The sequence below is a fragment of the Panthera leo genome, chromosome D1 (genome assembly GCF_018350215.1).
Source record: "Panthera leo isolate Ple1 chromosome D1, P.leo_Ple1_pat1.1, whole genome shotgun sequence".
Taxonomy (NCBI): Eukaryota; Metazoa; Chordata; class Mammalia; order Carnivora; family Felidae; genus Panthera; species Panthera leo.
This window is the reverse complement of record NC_056688.1, coordinates 59,245,224-59,265,834: the sequence shown is the minus strand read 5'-3', so window position 1 is coordinate 59,265,834 and position 20,611 is coordinate 59,245,224. Positions and strand designations below refer to the sequence as shown.

The 20,611-nt window shown below is 58.5% G+C and overlaps 2 protein-coding genes across 4 annotated transcripts; one reads left to right on the top strand and one right to left on the bottom strand.

The window, feature by feature from the left end:
- Positions 1-813: 813 nt before the first annotated feature.
- Positions 814-15,179, top strand: INPPL1 (inositol polyphosphate phosphatase like 1). Of its 3 annotated transcripts, none has more exons than XM_042905552.1 (28): positions 815-1,184; positions 4,017-4,080; positions 4,162-4,312; positions 4,546-4,666; positions 4,919-5,059; positions 5,302-5,395; positions 5,503-5,592; positions 5,773-5,871; positions 5,985-6,135; positions 6,223-6,329; positions 6,627-6,729; positions 6,814-7,010; positions 7,331-7,448; positions 8,279-8,375; positions 8,664-8,802; positions 8,923-9,022; positions 9,123-9,211; positions 9,509-9,590; positions 9,715-9,804; positions 10,358-10,471; positions 10,615-10,703; positions 11,180-11,267; positions 11,361-11,516; positions 11,760-11,838; positions 11,931-12,071; positions 13,164-13,836; positions 14,087-14,220; positions 14,325-15,179. In XM_042905552.1, the coding sequence occupies exons 1-28, from the start codon at positions 988-990 to the stop codon at positions 14,413-14,415; spliced, it is 3,795 nt and encodes a 1,264-aa protein (XP_042761486.1). In that variant the 5' UTR covers positions 815-987; the 3' UTR covers positions 14,416-15,179. The 3 variants fall into 3 exon arrangements, with proteins under 3 accessions (XP_042761487.1, XP_042761486.1, XP_042761485.1); XM_042905551.1 differs by having other exon boundaries at positions 11,928-12,071; XM_042905553.1 differs by lacking the exon at positions 14,087-14,220 and having other exon boundaries at positions 814-1,184; positions 11,928-12,071.
- A 42-nt stretch (positions 15,180-15,221) lies between these two features.
- On the bottom strand, positions 15,222-19,728 carry PHOX2A (paired like homeobox 2A). The gene is made up of 3 exons (XM_042905554.1): positions 19,512-19,728; positions 17,155-17,342; positions 15,222-16,242 (listed from the first exon to the last, which is right to left on the bottom strand). Exons 1-3 carry the CDS (start codon positions 19,726-19,728, stop codon positions 15,793-15,795), a joined length of 855 nt encoding a protein of 284 aa, XP_042761488.1. The 3' UTR covers positions 15,222-15,792.
- Between the last annotated feature and the right edge of the window lie 883 nt (positions 19,729-20,611).

Genomic DNA, 20,611 nt, shown 5'->3' with positions numbered 1-20,611 from the left:
GGTGCTGATCTCGGACTGCTGAACCCCTCAAGGCCCCGGCCTGCGTGTATGGGGGATGGTGACAGGGAACTTGGCAGGGAGGGGGGAAGGGCTCTGCCCCGGCTGCGAGGGGCTGCCAGGGACTGTGCCCGGGGATTCGAGGACACCGGACCTTGTCTGAGGGTGTATGGGAGACCAGGTCTCAATGGGGGGAGGGGGGATTTACCCCCGCGGGATTTGTCGGGGGCTGGCCCCAGTGGAGTTTGAGGGTTCAGGTCTAAGAGGGGCCTAGATTTCATGGGAGTTGAAGGTCCAGGCCGCTCGGATAACGAGGATAAGGATGGGAAGAGGTTCATCTTGGATCCCTCGCAGGTTTTGGGAACTCGACCCTTTGAGGCTGCAAGGGGAGCTGAATGAAAAGGATTTGGGGTGGAATTAGACGATTATGGGAATTGGGGGTCATACCATTGCGATTACTAGAGACGGCTTATTTTCCGGAGAGGGGGCCGGGATCCAAAGTGTCCAGAAGCAGGGTGGGGGAACTTGACCTTCGTTGGGGGGATGGTTGGGGGCTGGATCTCTAAGGGGTGGTGATGGCAGGGCAGGATCATTGTGGGTTTGGGGGATCCTGCGGGAATGTGGGGGCCATCATCCCCGCGGGGAAGATGGTGGGGGTAGGGGCGGGCCGGGCCGTGGGCCGAGCGGAGGGGGAGGGGGCCGGCCGCCGGCTCAGCGCTGCGCTCCTGCCCCTCCCCCGCCGCCTCTGAACAAACTTTTCTTTCTCTTCAAGTTGAGGCCGGCGCTGCAGGCGGCGGCGGCGGCGGCGGCGGCGGCGCGGCGAACAAGGCGGCCTGCGCGGCAGAGCGCGGAGCCCCAGACATCCAGCCCGGTCCGGTCCGCGGATCCTCAGGGCCCGGGCCCGGGCCCGCCCCCAGCCTCAGCCCCGAGCGTCCCGGGGCGGATGGCGCGGGGAGGTGGGCGCGGGAGGCGCTGAGCCCTGCACGCGCCATGGCTTCGGCTTGCGGGGCGCCGTGCCTGGGGGGTGCGGGGCCCGGGGGCGCGCTGGGCAGCCCGGCCCCCGCCTGGTACCACCGCGACCTGAGCCGAGCTGCCGCCGAGGAGCTGCTGGCCCGGGCAGGCCGCGATGGCAGCTTCCTGGTCCGAGACAGCGAGAGCGTGGCGGGAGCTTTCGCGCTCTGTGTCCTGTGAGTGGGCTGGGGCTCCTGGCGGGCGGGGGCACGGCCCAGGTTCCTTGCATGTGCGCGGAGGGCCTGGGACAGTGGGACGTCTGCGCCCTCCACAGTGGGAGCTTTGGCTTTAAGCTGGGACTGAGGAAGGATGCAGGGGGCACTTCCTTCCTGCTGTGTCTGGGGACACTGTCTGGGGCAGGGAGGGCAGAGTATGTGGGGTCCTGTTAAACAGGGTGGCTGTAATAGGGAAAAATGCAGGGAGTCTCTGGCAGACCCCCTCAGGCACCCTCCAGGCAGGAGGGGCGGGAGGGAGTGAGGATGTGTGGATGTGTGTTCCGGGGTTATATGCAGTTCTGTTTATACAGGGATTGGGTGTTAAGAGCTGTAGGCATAGAGGGAGTTGGGGCCAGAGAGACTGATGGATATGTGAGGATGCCCAGCAGCTTCCTGTGCCGCCAGGACTGAAATTGGGACCTGCCTGGCGGTAGATGTCTGGGGCTGGTGGAGCAGAGTGGTGTTGAGAAAAGGGGATGTGAGGCTATATGGGGCCGTGTCATTATTTCATGAATCAATGGGCGCGTTCATGTGCCCTGGCTCTGGGCCCCAGTCCTGGGCATCCTGGCTGCCCTAGCCCTGAGCTATGGGTGCTGAATGTGGAGCCAGACTTGGCAGCTCCCTGAACGGATCTCATCCTGGGCCTGTACCCATCAGCTGTATGTGGCAGTGGTGCCGGGTGCGTTTGGTATGTTTGGAGCCTTCTCCCTGAGCTGTCTCCTGCACCCCGTGGTCTGATACTAGGTGGGCTCCTGTGGGCCTTGTTAGGATCTGGTAATATTCCTCAGCCTCGTGAACCCTCCCAAACCCCTGTCGTTCTGTCCGTTACCCCTCTGTTCTCCTCACTTCTTTGGGGGTACATGGGCATAGGCCAGTGGTTCTCAGTTGAGGTTGATTTTACCCCTCAGGGACACTTGGCGACGTTTGGAGACATTTTTGGTTGTCACAAGTGGGATATAGTGCTACTGGCATCTAGTGGGTAAAAGCCAGTGATGCCACCACACATCCTAAAATGCACAGGATAGTCCCTCACAACAAAGAACTATGCAGTCCAAAATTTTAGTAGTGTTGGCGTTGAGAAACCCCGGCCTGGGCAGTGGACCTGAAGACGAAGAGGAAGGGGTCCCCTAAATCTCAGCTTATGCATCAAGTCTGACGTCCAGTAGGAGAGACTAACAAGGGACAGCTTCCGCAGATAAATATCACGGAGTCCTGCCTCCCAGCCCCCTCTGAGGCATATCCCCTAATTAGAGAGGGGAGGGAGGCAGGTGCTGGCTCAGCTGTTGAGTGGGAGGGGGACAGCTGGGCCTGTGTCTAGGGGAGGAACATTATTGTCCCAAGAGGGGAGAGCCCAGACTCCACTGCCAGGGGAGGAGATGGGTGGAGTGAGGGTCTGTCTGTGTCAGGGGCTTTGGCTTTGCCAGCTGACTCTGGCTCCTCCTTGCATCTCTGCAGCCCGGGGATGGGGGGAGGGGTCAGAAATGGGATAGAAGCCTGGGGGTAGGTGATGAGAAACATACTTGCTTACCTGTAGGTGGGTAACATTTCCGGACACACCCCTGCTCCAACAGGCACAGGCAATCTGACCGGCAGGTCGGGATACAGGCACTGGGCTCTGCCCTGGCTTTAAGTCCCAGCTCTGCCTTTTACTTAAAAGTGAGGCAAATCACTTTTCCTCTTTGAGCCTATTTCCTCTTCTGGAGAATGGAGTTGGTGCTCATATCTGTACCAAAATGTGAGGATTAAATGAGATCACATCTGTGGGGTGTTGAGTACCCAGCCTGTCATGCAGACAGGGCTCAGTTCATGGGTTGCTTATGTTATAAATACAGACCCACAGTCCACAAACCAGTGCACAAAGACACCCGCACAGAATGTTGCCCCGTCAGCATCCAGGAGAGTGCCCAAAGGGGGCTTACTTGAGGTGGGGGATGGACTGTGGCCAAGGTGTAGGGTCTCCTCAAACAGGCATTCGGTCCTCTGGTGCCAGTGTCCCCCTCCTGCCCAGCACACACATGGACCCGGGTGGCACCGTTGAGCAAGTTTACCTGAGGTATGGCTGCAAGAGAGTCTTTGCCCCCATTGAGTGTGGCCTGTGCTGCCCAGGCCTGGCTCAGCTGTCACCTGCTCAGCTGTTGCTGCCACCTGTCAGTACCCCTCTTGCCCCTCCTCAGTTTGGCGCTCTTACAAGCCTGGGTCTGCCACAGGGGACCCCTTGGGTCATCCCAATTTCCTGGTATCTGGGGAAGGGGGACAGAAGCTGGGATACCCGCATACTCCCTAGCAAAAATGGCCCCTGACACACCCAGCTCCAGTAGAGACAGACACCAATGTAAACACAGACAGCAGGGACACACGTGTGTTAGCACATTGCCTATGCATGCAAACAGAGGTTACCAGGCTTCTGAGGACTCTTACTCTGGCGGGGGGCCAGAGCTGGTACCACAGCCTGAGGGGCTGTTTAGACAGCTGTGGAGGCCACAAAAGAGCTGCCTGTTGCTTCCCGGGCCCTGTGGTGGGTGTGGAGCCTATGTAGGTCTGGCTGGGGTGGGAGGGGGGGGGATGCTGCTGGTCATTCCTGCTCTTGTTGGCAACACTAGCAGGCTAGAAGTAGACTGGCAGGTCTAGAAGTAGACTGGCCTCATCATTAACCCTGTGTGGACTGAGTAAAGGATTTTAGGAAAACTAACCTGAGTGGGCTGGGGGCTGAGCCTGGTGGCAGGAGGAGAGGGGACCTTGGGGCTTAGACCCCAGCTTGGGGGCGACAGATTCTGACCCCTGCTTTGTCATCAGGTATCAGAAGCATGTGCATACATACAGAATTCTACCTGATGGAGAAGACTTCCTGGCCGTGCAGGTAGGATATTGGGCCCCAACCCCTGACCTTGATTCCAGCCTGTGACTGGCTGATTTTTCTCCCACCCTTGCTTGCTCGCAGACCTCGCAGGGCGTGCCCGTGCGCCGCTTCCAGACCCTGGGCGAGCTCATCGGCCTGTATGCCCAGCCCAACCAGGGCCTTGTGTGCGCCCTGCTGCTCCCTGTGGAGCGGGAGCGAGAGCCAGACCCACCGGACGACCGTGATGCCTCAGGTGCTGCCTGCTGTGCCGTGTGCATATGTCTTCTCTGTCCCTTCCCCAGACACCACCTGTTTTTTCCCATCACATCTTCTCAACCTGCCTGCCCTAAAGCCCCCTGCCCCTAACCATGATACCAGAGCCCTTTACCCCACCTCTGTGGAAGTCTCTGATAGCCACAGCATCCCCCCATACTTCAATGAGAATGGGGAGGCCCAAACAGCTGCCCCACTGACTCCTGTCCACAGATGGGGAGGATGAGAAGCCCCCACTGCCCCCGCGCTCTGGCTCCACCAGTATTTCTGCCCCCATGGGGCCTGGCAGCCCCCCAGCAGCCCCTGAGACTCCCACAACTCCAGCTGCTGAGAGGTAAGACCGCAACCCCCTACGCCGAACAGGAATTCCCTTTCTCCTCTGAGAACTTGTCCTCATCAAAGGTAGAGAGACCTTCCCAGCCCCCACTCCTCCCCCAGGGATCTTCATCCCATCTCAGCCCCAGAGGTAGACTCCCTGATCCATGGTGCTCCAATTGTTACCAGTACTATCTCCTCTAGGGATAGGGTGGCAGTGCTGGGACAGGGTCAGCAGATTCTTCACTGACTTTTTAACCCCTCCCTGAAGTGCTCCCAATGGGCTGAGTACTGTCTCGCACGAGTACCTGAAGGGTAGCTACGGACTGGACCTGGAGGCTGTGCGAGGTGGAGCCAGCAACCTGCCCCATCTTACCCGCACCCTGGCCACCTCCTGCCGGAGGCTGCACAGGTACCTGGGGCACCCAACACCATGCATGCAGCCTCTCCTCTGACCTGTCCTCGCCTGCCCCCTTGCTGCACAAATGCTCTGACCTCTGATCTCTGGCCCTGAACAGGGAGCCAGCTGTTGCCTCCTGACTTGTCCTCACCTGAACCCTCGTATCCTCATCGTAGAGGCTGAAGCTGCACACTCAGCCCCCCTTCCCCATACTTGGGTCGGGGTAGGGAGTTCTGACCTACTGTCTCCCCTAGTGAGGTGGACAAGGTCCTGTCGGGCCTGGAGATCCTGTCCAAGGTGTTTGACCAGCAGAGCTCTCCCATGGTGACCCGCCTTTTGCAGCAGCAGGTGGGATTGTGAGGAGACCTGTGGGGAAGGGGTTCATGTTCCGGGTTGGGTGGGGGACCTCCTGCGCGGTGGCCGCATGTTACAAACCTTATTCTTTCTCTGTGCAGAATCCACCACAGACTGGGGAGCAGGAACTAGAGAGCCTGGTACTGAAGCTGTCTGTGTTAAAGGATTTCCTGTCAGGCATCCAGAAAAAGGTAGCCTTAACCCTGACCTCTGACCTGACCTAGCAGTCTGAGTATTTGCGTTGGCCTAACTGATCTCAACCCTGAATCTACAGTTTAGCATTGACCCCACATCAACTGTATCCCCCCTGGCCCCAGCTTTCAGCATGTCCCCTGACCTTGCCCGCCCTTCCCTGCCCTTCCCCACTCCAGGCCCTGAAGGCCCTGCAGGACATGAGCTCCACAGCCCCACCGGCCCCGCTGCAGCCATCCATACGTAAGGCCAAGACCATCCCCGTGCAGGCCTTTGAGGTACACGGAGGGGTGACAGGTGGGGCCTCATGGGCCAAAGAGCAGCTGGAGATGAAGGGGGTGTCACCTGCCCTGAGGTCTTTTCAGCAGCCTATACACCTCCTGACCTGCAGGTGAAGCTGGATGTGACCCTGGGTGACCTGACCAAGATTGGGAAGTCACAGAAGTTCACGCTGAGCGTGGATGTGGAGGGTGGGCGGCTGGTGCTGCTGCGGAGACAGCGGGACTCACAGGAGGACTGGACGACCTTCACACACGACCGCAGTGAGCCAGGGAGCAACCTGGGGTGGTGGGCAGGGTGGCCTCCAGGCCTTGGTGCACAGGCCAGTGTAACCATCCTCCATCCCCTAGTCCGCCAGCTCATTAAGTCCCAGCGTGTCCAGAACAAGCTGGGAGTTGTGTTTGAGAAGGAGAAGGATCGGACGCAGCGCAAGGACTTCATCTTTGTCAGTGCCCGGGTGAGTGGCATGTTGGGCTAGGCCCTGGGGGCTGCAGGGGTCCCCTGTGGGATGGGAAGAGAGGGAACACGTGATGTAGGCCGGTCATCCCTCTTGGCAGGAGTGGGTCTGACAGGGTAGAGAGTATGTGTACTGAAAATGGGTGGCCTGAGGGCAGAGTCAAATGGTCATTCAGTGAGCGTTTATTGAGCACCTGTTGTCTGCTTGAGTAGTGGATATGCAGTGAACTCACAGGCATGACCTCATGGGACCTACCACCTACCAGGGACCTCCCCTAACTAGTTGCTGTCCCCCCAGAAGCGGGAGGCCTTCTGCCAGCTGCTGCAGCTCATGAAGAACAAGCACTCGAAGCAAGATGAGCCCGACATGATCTCTGTCTTCATAGGCACCTGGAATATGGGTCAGGCCCAGGTTGGGGCTGGGATGGGAGAGAGGAATAGCCCCAGGTCAAGGGCCTGACCGCCCCCATCCCCTTCGCCTCCAGGAAGCGTACCACCTCCGAAAAACGTGACATCTTGGTTCACATCGAAGGGTCTAGGGAAAACCCTGGATGAAGTCACAGTGACCATACCCCATGACATCTATGTCTTTGGGACCCAGGAGAACTCGGTGGGCGACCGCGAGTGGCTGGACCTACTACGCGGGGGCCTCAAGGAGCTCACAGATCTGGATTACCGCCCGGTGAGGGGGTCATCTTGTCCAGTCCCCCTCCTCACACACCACCCCAAACTATCCTACTTCACCTCATGGGTGACCCTGGGGAGCACAACTTGACTGGCTTTTCCCTTGGTCCCTGGGCATATCCTTTAGGAGGTCTAACCCAAGTCCTTCATGCTATGGGAACGTGCTGTGTTTTTCTCTGGCACCTCAGGAAAAAGGGGTAGTAGAGACCTTCCTATCCTATGACTGACAGAACAGTCTGTAGTGTAGGTGGGGGTGGGAGGGGAATGCGGACAGTGGCCCCGGTCCAGGGCCGGAGTGACCCCAAACCCTCTACCCAGATTGCCATGCAGTCACTGTGGAACATCAAGGTGGCTGTGCTGGTCAAGCCAGAGCACGAGAACCGAATCAGCCACGTCAGTACATCCAGCGTGAAGACTGGCATCGCCAACACCCTGGGTGAGCAGGGTGGGCAGGGTCCCTCTGTCCACGCCTCCTGCTTCCTCTCCAGCTCACAGTCTCCTCCTTTTGGTTGCTCCCAGCTTTCTTATATAGAGAGCCCTCCCCCCATTTTTTTTTAAAGTGTGTTTATTTTGAGAGAGACAGTTAGCAGGAGGGAAGGGGGCAGGGCAGAGAGAGAACCCCAAGCAGGCTCTGTGCTGTCAGCATGGAGCCTGATGTAGGGCTCAAACTCATGAAATGTGAGATCATGACCTGAGCTGAAATCAAGAGTCAGAGGCTCAACCCACTGAGCCACCCGGCACCCCTATAGAGAGCCCTTTGTAAAGCATATTCATATTCTAAATCTCTTCCAGCACCACTAGGAAGGCAGGGCCAGGATAATTACCTCTATTTCATAGATGATAAAACTCAAAAAGACCCAAAAAACACTCAGGCCCAGAGTCGCTGAGTGACCTCTCCAAGGTCACACGACTAGTATGTGGAGGACTTGGCAGAGTGCCCAGGTCTCTTGGTTTGTGGTCCAGTGCTCCCTCAGCATAGATTCTGCTCAGAATCTGCAAGTCCTTTCAGCGTCACCTTTGGGATCCCCTGTGATCTCCAGGGGCCTTGTTCACACATGCAGAGAAACTCGGTCCATCCAGATGTACCGTGTGTGATCTGTGTGGCACCTCCAGGGAAGGAGGGGATGTGTTCAGGGGCCTGCCTGCCTCATAAGACTGCGGGGGGGAGTTGGGAGAACCTTCCCACTGCTGCTTTGAGGGGCAGAGGGGAGACTTGGGAGCCCTCTAGATGTGACACAGGCCTTCTTTTCTTGCTTGCCCTGACAGGAAACAAGGGGGCTGTGGGTGTCTCCTTCATGTTTAATGGCACCTCATTTGGCTTTGTGAATTGCCACCTTACCTCGGGAAATGAGAAAACTGCCCGGTGAGGGGGGCACCTCCCCAAGTCTTTACCCTCATTCCCTATTCACCTGAGACCTATTCCCTTTCCCATATCCCAGTCCATGACCCACCTACCTCCCTGTCCCCAGAGAGCCCCTTCTCCCTTGTCCAAACCCGAGACTGCTGTCTGTTCCTGACCTTGATCTTGTTCCCAGCTATTTCCTCTGTCCCCAGGCACCCTGAGCCCTACCCTGTACCTGACCCCAGAGACTTACCTTTCTGCCAGTCCCTGGCTCGTGACCCTGGAGGCCTCCCCCAACCCCCACCATAGGCGGAACCAGAACTACCTGGACATCCTGCGGCTGCTCTCACTAGGTGACCGACAGCTCAGTGCCTTTGACATCTCTCTGCGTTTCACTCACCTCTTCTGGTTTGGGGACCTCAACTACCGCCTGGACATGGATATCCAGGTGCAAACAGGGCCAGTGGTGACTGGTAGGGGAGCTGGGCTGGGGGGCCAGTTGGGATCCTACCTCTGACTCTGGCTGTGGGTCAAGAGGGAGTTTTCAGTCTTTGTGTCCTCACCACAGGAGATCCTCAACTACATCAGCAGGAAGGAGTTTGAGCCCCTGCTCAGAGTGGACCAGCTCAACTTGGAGCGTGAGAAACACAAGGTCTTTCTTCGATTCAGTGAGTGTGGACCTGTCAGGAGGTCTCTAAGGGATGGGGCCTTTACGATACTCCTGGGTCTTCAGGGCCCTGATCCATACTTGTTCCCTGCCTTTCCTAGGTGAGGAGGAGATCTCCTTCCCACCCACCTACCGCTATGAGCGGGGTTCCCGGGACACATATGCCTGGCACAAGCAGAAGCCAACTGGGGTGAGTGAAGGGAACGAGGCAGGTTTGGGGCGGAGTGCTTGGGAGACTCCCCTGGCCTGCAGTGAATCAAGGGTACATGTCTGGTCAAGGGTCTGGGCAGTTACTATTCCAGCTTCTGTGGTTCCTCTGAGGCCTTAGGGGTGATCCTGAGTGTTACAAGGACCCAAGAAGGGAGGTAGGCACGGGGGCCTGGTGTGGTGGGAGCATAGGGCCTCATCAGCTCTGCAGCTCTGGGTGGGGCTCATGCTGAGCAACCCCAGCTATTGAACCTGACCATGCTGCCATCTCCTGCCCCAGGTCCGGACCAATGTGCCTTCATGGTGTGACCGGATTCTCTGGAAATCCTACCCTGAGACCCACATCATCTGCAATTCCTATGGTCAGAGTTTCCTGGACAGGGTGATGGGCAGTCCTGGGTGGTCACTGTCCTGACACTGCCCTAGCTTTGGGAAGTGGGAACGGAGAATAAAGAGCTTGCCCCTGAGCTCCCATTCCTATCCCAGGTTGCACTGATGACATCGTCACCAGCGACCACTCCCCTGTGTTTGGGACATTTGAGGTTGGAGTTACCTCTCAGTTCATCTCTAAGAAAGGTGACTATTCTGGATGTGCTTGTGGGTGGATAGGCACTGGTGGTGGCCTGGGGATGTGCATAGGTTTGAATATATCTGTGCGTGTGTTTGGGTGTATACACGGACATGCGGTAATGTTTCTGAATGTGTGCTGTGTGAGGGTGTCTGTGCCTGGGGCATCATGAGAAGTACATGTCCATGAGTGTGTGTATGTGTGTGAGTATAAACGTGCATGTGTATCTGTATTTGCCTGGAACCACATGTGTACCGCTGAGTGTGCCTGGTAGTGTGGGGGATTGTTGGCAGGCCATCCCTGCAGCCATTCTCATCCTCCAGCCCTTCCTTAGATGGTCTCTCATCCTTGGGTTGTCTGTTTGCCCTGGTCCATGGTCTGGGCTTTGGGGTCTCCCCATTGGTTGCTGGGGATTGGGGAGGCCCCTCCTGGCCTTCCTTCCTGGGGCCTCCCTTACTGCTCTGCCATGACCCCTGATTTCTTTCCAGGGCTCAGTCTCTGTCCTGTTCCTCCTGTCACCCTCTCAGCCCTCCTGACTGCCTTCTTCCCTTTACCCCTCAGGTCTCTCAAAGACTTCGGACCAGGCCTACATTGAGTTTGAGAGCATTGAGGCCATTGTGAAGACAGCCAGCCGCACCAAGTTCTTCATTGAATTCTATTCCACCTGCCTGGAGGGTCAGAGGGGGGCCCCGGGCTGGGTGTGGCCTGAGAGGGATGGGGAACCAGAGGTGCCCAGACACCTTGGATATCCCCCTTGGATAGTGGGAAGGGAAGCCGGGAGGTGGCACTCAGTCGGGTATTCCCCACCCTCACCCCAGAGTACAAGAAGAGCTTTGAGAATGATGCCCAGAGCAGTGACAACATCAACTTCCTCAAGGTGCAGTGGTCTTCACGCCAGCTGCCTACGGTGAGGCTTTTGTCAGGGCCTGGGCTTGTAGGTGAGGGCACAGGGAGAGGTGCAGTGGAGCATGTCCATGTATGTGCGTGCACATGGGTGTGCGTGCACATGTGTGTGCGTGCATGCATGTGTATGTGCATGTGTGTGGTGGGGGCTGGGTATGAATGAGGATGAGGGCATTTGCTTTCTTTGAGGGGTGTGGGACCAAGTTGTAGGTTCATTTATTTGTTCACAAAAACTTTTCGAGTTTCTGCTAAATGTCAGGTCCTGTGTTAGCCATTGAGGATGCGGAAAATTAATTACGATGCTGTTAAATGTTATGAAGGGCCCATGTGGGGCTGTGTCCTCTGTGTTAAGGATTTGGGATTTTTCCCTAGTAGATGAGTGGTAGTGAGCATGGACGAGCCTAAGGGTAGGGATGAATGGTGTCGGGTAGGAGGGGATGGTTGGGGCTTTGTTCCTCACTGGGTCTCTCTGCTCCTTAGCTCAAGCCAATTCTGGCTGACATCGAGTACCTGCAGGACCAGCACCTCCTGCTCACGGTCAAATCCATGGATGGCTACGAATCCTATGGTGAGGGGTGAGGGGTGCCAAGGGGCACAGAAAGCCAAACAGGAGACCTAGAAAGGTTTGGCAATCTGCTGGTCTACCCCATCTGCCCTTCAGGGGAGTGTGTGGTGGCACTCAAGTCCATGATTGGCAGCACAGCACAGCAGTTCCTGACCTTCCTGTCCCACCGTGGCGAGGAGACAGGCAACATCCGTGGCTCCATGAAGGTGCGGGTGCCCACAGAGCGCCTGGGCACCCGTGAGCGACTCTACGGTGGGGGCTCCACTGGGAGGGATATGGGGCATGAGATGGGGTGGTGTGGGCAGGTCTCGGAAAGGAGAACCGGGGGTGTGGGGAGAGCATGTTAGAATCCCTGGAATATTTGGAAGTTCTGCAGCCATGGTTGGGAGTGGGCCTGCCCTGAGGAGTAGCTGGAAAGAGGCTGGTAGGCCCAGTGGGTATCTAGGGTCCAGGACCCCAGGTCCTCTCTGAGTCTCTTTTCTCTTCCTCCCCCAGAGTGGATCAGCATTGATAAGGACGAGGCAGGAGCAAAGAGCAAAGCCCCCTCTGTGTCTCGAGGCAGCCAGGATCCCAGGTGAGCTGGGGTTGTGCTGGGTGTCCCATGAAGGGGTACCCGGGGGCTTTGGGACAGCCTCTACAGCATCTCCTCCCTATACACCCCGGCAGGTCAGGGAACCGCAAGCCAGCCCCCGCAGAGGCGGCCTGCCCACTGTCCAGGTTATTCGAAGAACCAGAGAAACCACCACCAACTGGGAGGCCCCCAGCCCCACCTCGAGCCGCTCCCCGGGAGGAGCCCTTGACCTCCAGGTGAGAGAAGGAACCTGTTATCCCCCCACTTTAACTATTGCTATGTTTGGTTCTCACGGCCAGCCTGGGGATCATTTGCTGCTTGAGTGTTCTGACGCCCCATGGCTGGGAGTGCCAGGGCTCTACACCCGTGGCCACTCTGGCCAGCCAATCCCCTCTTCGGCGTGGCTCTCTGAATCCAAAGGAGCACAGTGAGCCTTTCCTCCCCATTCTGCCTTAAAAAATAGAATTAGAAGTTGTTTTTGCAATAGTTCCTTCCATGTAAACAGATTTAGCTTGAGCTTTCTGTTTGGCTTCAGCCTGGGATTTCCCTCAGTGCATACTATGGGACCACAGTCCTACAAGATGCCCTATTGGAAATGGGTTTGGGAAACGGTTCTTGCTAGATTCTTTTCTTAGATAGTCCAGTGCACACTAGTGTTCGCAAAAGCTCTGAGCATGTGGACAGGAAGGAAACTGTTTTTCAACTCTGTTGAATATAGTTTCCCAAACTTAATGTGCTAGGAAACTTCTTTTCCACACAGTAACTATTAATACCCTGGGGAACTAGTATTCTGTGGATCATACTCTTGGAAAGTGAGGCTTACTTTCTAATTATATCCAACTGTCGATTGAACTTCAATAAAAGCTGCTAGGTACGGTTTGGTGCTTTTTCACTCATCTTCACCTGTTATCAGTCGCCTTGGTTTTATCCTCAGGCTTGAGTAAAACTAACCTGAATCCCTGGGTAAGATTCCTCAGTAGATTGGCCTCAGATGCCTCCAGAGGCTTTCAAACTCTGGCTGATCATTCCCATTAAAGGCCTTCATTGCCTTGACTTCTGGCACCTGTTTGCACTGATTTACGCTCTGAGAATTTTAGCAAGTAAGGCTAGGAAGTTTAGAGATTATCTGTTCAACTGCCATGTCTACTCGACTTTAGAGATGAAGACCAGAGGGCCAGAGAGGGAAAGCAATGTGCTCAAGGTCTCATGCAATTCTAGGACCACGGACCCTTATCTCCTGACTCCCAGTACAGTTCTCCTTCCACTGCACCCATTGCCTTCACTTTGGTCTCTGGGTCCTGACTTAATTATCCTGCTCCCAAATGCAGGTTGAAGGCAGAGGGGGCTCCAGAGCCGGAAGGGGTGGTGGCCCCCCCACCCAAGAACAGCTTCAATAACCCTGCCTACTACGTCCTTGAAGGGGTCCCACACCAGCTGCTGCCCCCGGAGCCACCCTCGCCTGCCAGGACCCCTGTCCCACCTGCCACCAAGAACAAAGTGGCCATCACAGTGCCTGCTCCACAGCTTGGGCGCCACCGGCCCCCCCGTGTGGGAGAGGGGAGCTCATCAGATGAGGAGTCTGGGGGCACACTGCCCCCTCCAGACTTTCCACCACCACCACTGCCAGACTCGGCCATCTTCCTGCCCCCCAGCCTGGACCCTTTGACAGGGCCAGTGGTCAGGGGCCGCAGTGGGGGTGAGGCCCGTGGCCCACCACCTCCCAAGGCCCATCCAAGACCCCCACTACCCCCAGGCCCCTCACCTACCAGCACTTTCCTGGGGGAGGTAGCCAGTGGGGACGATCGTTCCTGCTCAGTGCTGCAGATGGCCAAGACGCTGAGTGAGGTGGACTATGCTCCTGCTGGGCCTGGCCGCTCAGTGCTTCTGCCAGGCCCCCTGGAGCTGCAGCCACCCCGAGGACTGCCCTCAGACTATGGCCGGCCTCTCAGCTTCCCTCCACCTCGCATCAGAGAGAGCATCCAGGAGGACCTGGCAGAGGAGGTGTGTGGACGAGGGGTGGCTGTCTGTGTGTACCTGAGGTGGTATCTTCTTCCTTCACCATTCAGCACTTAGTAGTGTCCCCTCTGCCCTGAGCTGGGCACTGGAGAGTTTGGGGGAGGGGAGGGGAACACTTCAATCAGCCCTAGTTCTTGCCTCCTTCCTGAGAGCACGTGGTAGAAAGTGGCTGTCTGCAGGTGCTTCTCTGTGTGGGTACCCTCAGTGCTCCCCCTGACGTGCCCTATTCCCTCAGGCTCCGTGCCCGCAGGGCGGGCGGGCCAGCGGGCTGGGCGAGGCGGGCATGGGCGCCTGGCTGCGGGCCATCGGTTTGGAGCGCTATGAGGAGGGCCTGGTGCACAATGGCTGGGACGACCTGGAGTTTCTCAGGTGGGGGCGGGGCTGGAGGCGGATGGGTGGGTCTGACCCCTGGGGCGGAGCTACGGGCCCTCAAGACCACTTCGCGGATCTCCCAGCCTATCTTACCCCTACAGCGACATCACCGAGGAGGACCTGGAGGAGGCCGGGGTGCAGGACCCGGCTCACAAGCGCCTCCTTCTGGACACCCTGCAGCTCAGCAAGTGATAGCGGTGGCACTGCGAATCTGCGAACTCAGCGCCCCTCCCCGCCCCTACTAAGGCCCAGCCTTAGCCCCAAAGTTGAAAATTATGAGGGGTGGGGCAGTACCTCTCTGCCTATTTATTGGGGATCTGCGTTCCCCACTGCCCAATCATGTTGGAATGCCCTAATTAGGACATCCTGCCCTTCACCTTTTACAGCAGAGTCAGTTGCCGTAATTACCAAGGACTTTGGTTATTCTGGTGCTGACCTCCCTTTCTGGACCCCTACTCCCAGTCCCTGGGGTGCCTGTAGGGTCCATTTGGGTACGTCTGGGCCCCCACTTCACCGCGGTTTCTGCTGCCCTCTATCTGGCCTTGAACCACAGTGGGGGGTTCTCAGCTAGGACCTCTCCCAACCCCAACTCTGGGGGTGTCCGTCCGGAAATGAAGGAATAGCCCAAGGACTGGGCTGGGGTTTATTTAAGCTTTTCTGCGTGGGTTTAGGGAGGGCAGGCACTTTAATATTATTGGGGCCGGTTGGGGGTGGGGAGAAGAATCTTGGGCCATAAAGTGCTAGTTTGCTTAGTTCTCACTGTCTCCTGGTCTATACCACCATGGGGTGCGGATGCGTGGCAGCAGTGGCTTCCTCGCTGGTTGCAAGGGGGACCGTCTCTTGCAGGCAGCGTAGCCCCATCCTGAGTACTCAGAAGGGTTGCCAGCGTGATGTCTTCAATAAATTAAGTTTTATTTGGATTGAGCAAAACTCACCTCAATAAATTACAAGTTTTTCAAAGGAAAAGAACAACAACAACCAAAAAAAAAAAAAAAAAAAAAAAAAATCAGGAAAGAGGTAACCCCTCTGTCCCGATGCCCTGGCAGCCAGCCCCTCTGCTCTGAACCGGCCTAACCTCTGCGCCAGACCGGCTGGGAATGGGAGGGGACAAATTGGCAGTGGGACCCTTCAGGCGGCTCATTATCCCAACGACGACCAGAACGGGTGGGGTCAGTGTGGGTTGGCCCAGGGGCTAGAGCAGCAGGCTGGTGGCTAAGTGACCCAGCCAGCTGCAGAGCTAGGCTGTTACTGAACTTGAGGACCCTCACATTCCAGCGCTGTTATTTCATCCCGGTTCCAAAGAAAACCAAGCTGGAATTGGGGAGGGGAGGGGGGGGCGGCCCCAGTGAAAAGTACCCCGCTCTGCTGGGTAGGGTAGGTGAGGAGGAGAGTGTCTCTGACTTGATCTCTCTCCAAAGCTGGGGAGGGCACACCTACGGGTCAGACATGGTAGGGGTAGGGACGGATGGGCACTTCAGGCGGGCGCCCGAATGGGGAGGGACTCTGTCAGGTCCTGGAGGGGCAAGGACGTCTCTGGGGGGCAGGCCCGGAGCCTCCAGAGTCCGGCGGCTAGAAGAGATTGGTCTTCAGGGCCGGCCCAGGCTTCCGGTGGAAGGAGGACAGAACCCCCGAGAAGGGCCCCGGCCCGGGTTCCGCCGGCTGCCAGGCCTTAAGCAGCTCCGCCGCGCCCGCGCCCGGCCCGCCGCCCCCGCCGCCCGCCACGCCGGCCCACAAGGGGCCCTTGAGCGGCTGTGGCCCGGGGCCAGGGCCGGGCCCGGAGCCCAGGGCGGCAGGCAGCGGGCTGGGGCTCAGACGCGGGCTGGCCAGGCCGGGGGCGGGCGGCGGCGGCAGCGACGCGGTGCTGTCGGGCGTAGGGCTGCACGTGGACTCCTTGGAGTCGTCGTCCTCGGACGAGCAGCGCGCCTCGCCCTTTTTGGCGCCCGCCGCGCCCGCCGCACCCTTGGCGCTGGCGGCACGCTCCTGTTTGCGGAACTTGGCCCGGCGGTTCTGGAACCAGACCTGCGGGCACAGGGGCCGGTCAGGCCGAGGCCGCAAGGCGCGGGTGAGCCCTCAGTCCAGAAGGGACCGGATCAGGATTATTGCCAGCTTTCTGAGCGTTGGCCCCTCGGCCCTCCACTTGACCCGTTGCCCTCCTCACCTCTCTGTTCACCTCTTCTCCTCCACTTGCCCTTTCCTTCCAGGTCTTCCCCCTTGGGATCTGCTCACCCGCGGACCCAGTGTTCTTGGTCTCCGGGACTCCGCCTTCGCTCCCCTCATCACCCAAAGCCCTGCCCCGAAGTCCTTCCTACACGAAGCTCCAGGAATTTCCACCTGGGGTGTCCAACGGCGGTTGAGAACGGGTTGGGGCACAGGGGAAACCTTTTGTTCAGGGTCTCCAGTAAGGGCGGACCAGCTCAACCTCTGTACTGGATTTCTGAGATAGACAACAGAATCTACCCTGGCCTGGCTCTCCTGGGCCCTGTGCCCGCCCAGAGCCCGGGATTTCCCGGCTCGGGGATTTCACAGCTGCAGACCTGGGGAGGGGACGTGGAGGAGCTCACTGGCTTTCCCGTATTCGTCTGCCTCACTTGGCACTGAAGCCTCCCCGGGCTCCCGCTCTACCCACTCGGCCTCCTTCCAGGATTCCGCACGCCTGTCCCTGCTAGGGAGACTGAGGGGGAAATCTGGGGGGCTGAACACGCAGATCTCCCTAGGGCCTCAGGTCTGCCGAGTCCTGGCCCCCTCGCCTACCGCAGCTGCCCATCCTCTCCTTCCCAACCACCCCCAGACCGCGCCCTAGCTCCTGGTCCCAGCTCTCCGCCCCCAGGCTGCACCTGCCTGCCACTCTGTCCCGTGGCCCCCAGGTGTCGGGCACTGACTTCCCACCCCCTGACACGCGCACACTCCCGTTTACACACGCAAAACACGCACCTGCACGCGAGCCTCCGTGAGGTCGATCTTGAGCGCCAGCTCCTCACGCGTGTAAATGTCGGGGTAGTGAGTTTCTGCGAAGACGCGCTCCAGCTCTTTGAGCTGCGCGCTCGTGAACGTGGTGCGGATGCGCCGCTGCTTGCGCTTCTCATGCAGGCCCGACGGCTCCGGGAAGAACTTGTAGGGCACTAGGGGTGTGTGCAGGAAGGGGGAGCAAAGAGGGTGAAGGTGTGAGGGGCAGAGCTCAGCCGGCTGTGTCCTGCCCCTGAGATCGCTCGCGGTCCCTGCCCCTTCCCTGGCCCCTCGGCTTCCTCCTTTCAGTCTCCAATTGAGCCTCTTCCCTACCGTTCAGTGGAGCTGGCAGGAATGAAGACGGACAGGGCGCAGGTAGACATGGGGCCCAAGAGCAGAGGAGAAGGAACCAGGATCTGATCCTCAGGTCAAGACCGCTGACCTGGCCTCACCCACCGCCTTGTTCCCTAATCTCCCTCCAGTCCACTTGCCCCTCCGATCTCCGCTTGGGTGTTTCTGCCTTGGTCAGTCTGCCCGTTTGGTTTCAGGCTGTGCCATGTCCACCTTAACCTTGGCTGTCACGTCTTATCAGTATCGTGAGTCTTCCCAGTACCAGTTCTGGACCTGGCTGGGTGACTGAGACTCCCTGGCCTGGGTCTACTTTCAGCCCTGCCTGTGTACATTCTGCCATGTAGGGACTTGGCCCCCTCTACCCTGCCATTTCTCTTCTCCTAGGCTTCATTTTCTCAGCCCCCTCTCATGCCTCATTTTCCTCCAGATGTTGATCCCCCTCTCCTCTTCCTCATCTCTCTCCATCCGCATCTCTCTTCAGCTTTCCCCTTCTGAACCATTCTTCTCTTTGTGGCCATTGAGAAGAGTCCGTATTTCTCCCCACCCAGGTTCCTTCACCTTCTTCTTGCCCTTCTCATTCCTCCCAGGCACGTCTGTGTCCCAACTCCCCCACAGCCAGCCCTACCCCCCTCCCTCATTCTCTTCCCATCCTTGTCTCCCATTTACCCCATCCCAATCCCCATTGCCCCACAGCCAGTGTTGCTGACACTGTCTCCTCATCCCTGTCTCCAAGCCCTGCTTAGGTGTCCATATCCTTTAGGGGTCCCTAATATCCTTCATCTTTGTCCTATGTCCCTAGTTCTCTATCTCCCCCCTAATCCTTGTCTCTAACACCCCATTCCTATCCCATCTTCCTCATCTCTGTTGCCAGTCTTCCTTGGTTCCCATCTCCCATAATTCCTGTCCCCATCACCTAGTTCTTATCTCTATCTCCCCAGCCCTGGGTCCCCATTTCTCCCATGGTCCCCAATCTTCCTGTCTTTGCTCACACTTCTCTGTATCTGTCCTCAACTCCCCATCTCAGAACTCCATCTCTCTGGGGCCCATATCCCCATTTCCTGACTGTATCTCCCCAATCCTCATCCTCATCTGGCCCAGACTACCCAATCTCCCCATCCTTGTTCCAGTGTTTGCCTCCATCTTGCTGGTTTTCATTTCTCCAAATCTAGGTTCCTATCGCACCATCCCTCCCCACCCTTCAGGCCCCAATCTTCTACTTGGGTCCCAGTGGTGTTCTCAGGAAGGAAGGAGATAAGGACATTGGGTGGGGCAGCTTGGACTCTAACCGTGAGATGGGGATGGCTGAGAGGCTCCATGAGGTTGAGGGTTCAGATGGGGACTTGAATCAAGAGGCTTGGAAGTGGTGGGGGCTGCCTCTGGGTTCTGCAGGACTCTAGCTGGGAGAGGCCCCAGGGGGAACGAAAGTGGCTTAACTCTTTTCTTCTGGCAACAGAACGGGATTCAGTGGTGCAAGAGGGTCAGGACACAGGCAGGATGGGTTCAAAACCAAGCAGGAGGGGCTTGATGATGCTGGGGCTCTAGGAAGGTTTCCATGTGGGCAGCTCAGCTGCTGCAGGAGCCCTTGCTGGGGGTCAGACATGAAGTGGGGTGGGGATAAGGATGGGATCTGATTGGATTGAGCCGGAGTATCTTCTAAGGATACGGGGATGGAGAGGTTTGGTGGTAAGTCTTTGCAGGTGGGGACAAGTGGACCTGGTGAGGGGTCTGGGGCTGCACCAGGGATCTATTTCCCTGACCTAAAGAGCACAGGATAGGGATTTGGCAGTGAGAAAGAGGAAGGGGAAGGATGAGAGGGTGGGGCTCAACTCTGTCTAGGGGAACCCCATCTTACAGGGAGACTGGGGTTCCCGCGGGGTGTTGGAGGACAAGGATGGTGGCAGCTGTGGGGGACAGTCGCAGTCACCTGCCACATAGACCAGGGGCTGGGGTTTCCGCAGGATTTGGAGGGAGGGTTGGGCCGGGGCTGGGCTCACCTGCCGAGTAGGGCGCGGGCTGGTGGTCGCGTAGAGCGCCAAGCGCGCAGTTGGAAGAGCCGAGCGCGGGGCAGGGCGGACCAGCCGCAGGGAAGGCGGGTCGCAGGGGGCTGTACTGGAAGCCGCCGGGCTGGCTGCAGGCGCCGAAATCGCCGTAGGCGGACGCCTCCATGGCCGCCACGCACGAGTCGTACGAATTGAGGTAGGAGTAGTCCATCGGCCCGGGGGTCGGGGTCGGGGGCCGGACCGGGCCGGGTCGGGTTGGGGTTGGGGTCCGGGTCCCGGGCCGGGTGGGGGTCGGGATAAGGGTTCGAGCGCCTGGCGCCGAGGACCCGAGGCCGGCTCTGAGCGCCCGCGAGTCCGCCCGCCCCGTCGCGGCCACCCTCCGCCCGGGTGCAATGCAAGTGCAGCCAGACCGGGCCCGCGCGCCTTTTAACGCTCAGGACCCCGCGGAGGGGGCGGGGCGGGGCGAGCTCCGTGGGGCGGGGCCTGGGCCTCCCAGGCCCCACCCCCAGCCACACCAGACCCCCACCCCAAAGGGTCCCCGCCGCCCTCCTTGGGCTCCCGAGGTGCAGGGAGGGGTGGCGCGGGGACCGATCCCTAGAGTCCCCATCGGGCCCCAATCTGGACCAGACCTTCGCTCGCTACGCATAGTGCCAGGCTGGAGGGTCCCAACCCCTTTCCTCGGCCTCCCCACCTGCGGCCCAGCAGAAGGGAGGGGAAATAGGCCTGGCGGCGCTCATGTGAAGAAGTTAATTTAATTCGTCCCGATAACCGAGTTATTCTGATCCAGCCCCTCGGCCCCGCCCCCAGCGAGGTCCCCATCCCGGCGGGGACCACGGAGGCAGCCCAGGAGGGGGATGGAGACACGGACAAGGAAGAGACGGAGCCTGGAATAGGGACGTGGATGAAGAGAGGACACAGGGAGAGAAAGGGACAGAAACGTGATGGAGAAAGGGACAAGAGCGATACAAGTACACAGATGGAGACAAGGATGAGACATGGACCAGAGAGAGATTGGAGATGGGGCCAAGGAGGTGCACAGGGGCAGAGATGGAGACAGAGCTGAAGTGCATACAAGAGAAAAGCAGGGATGGAGA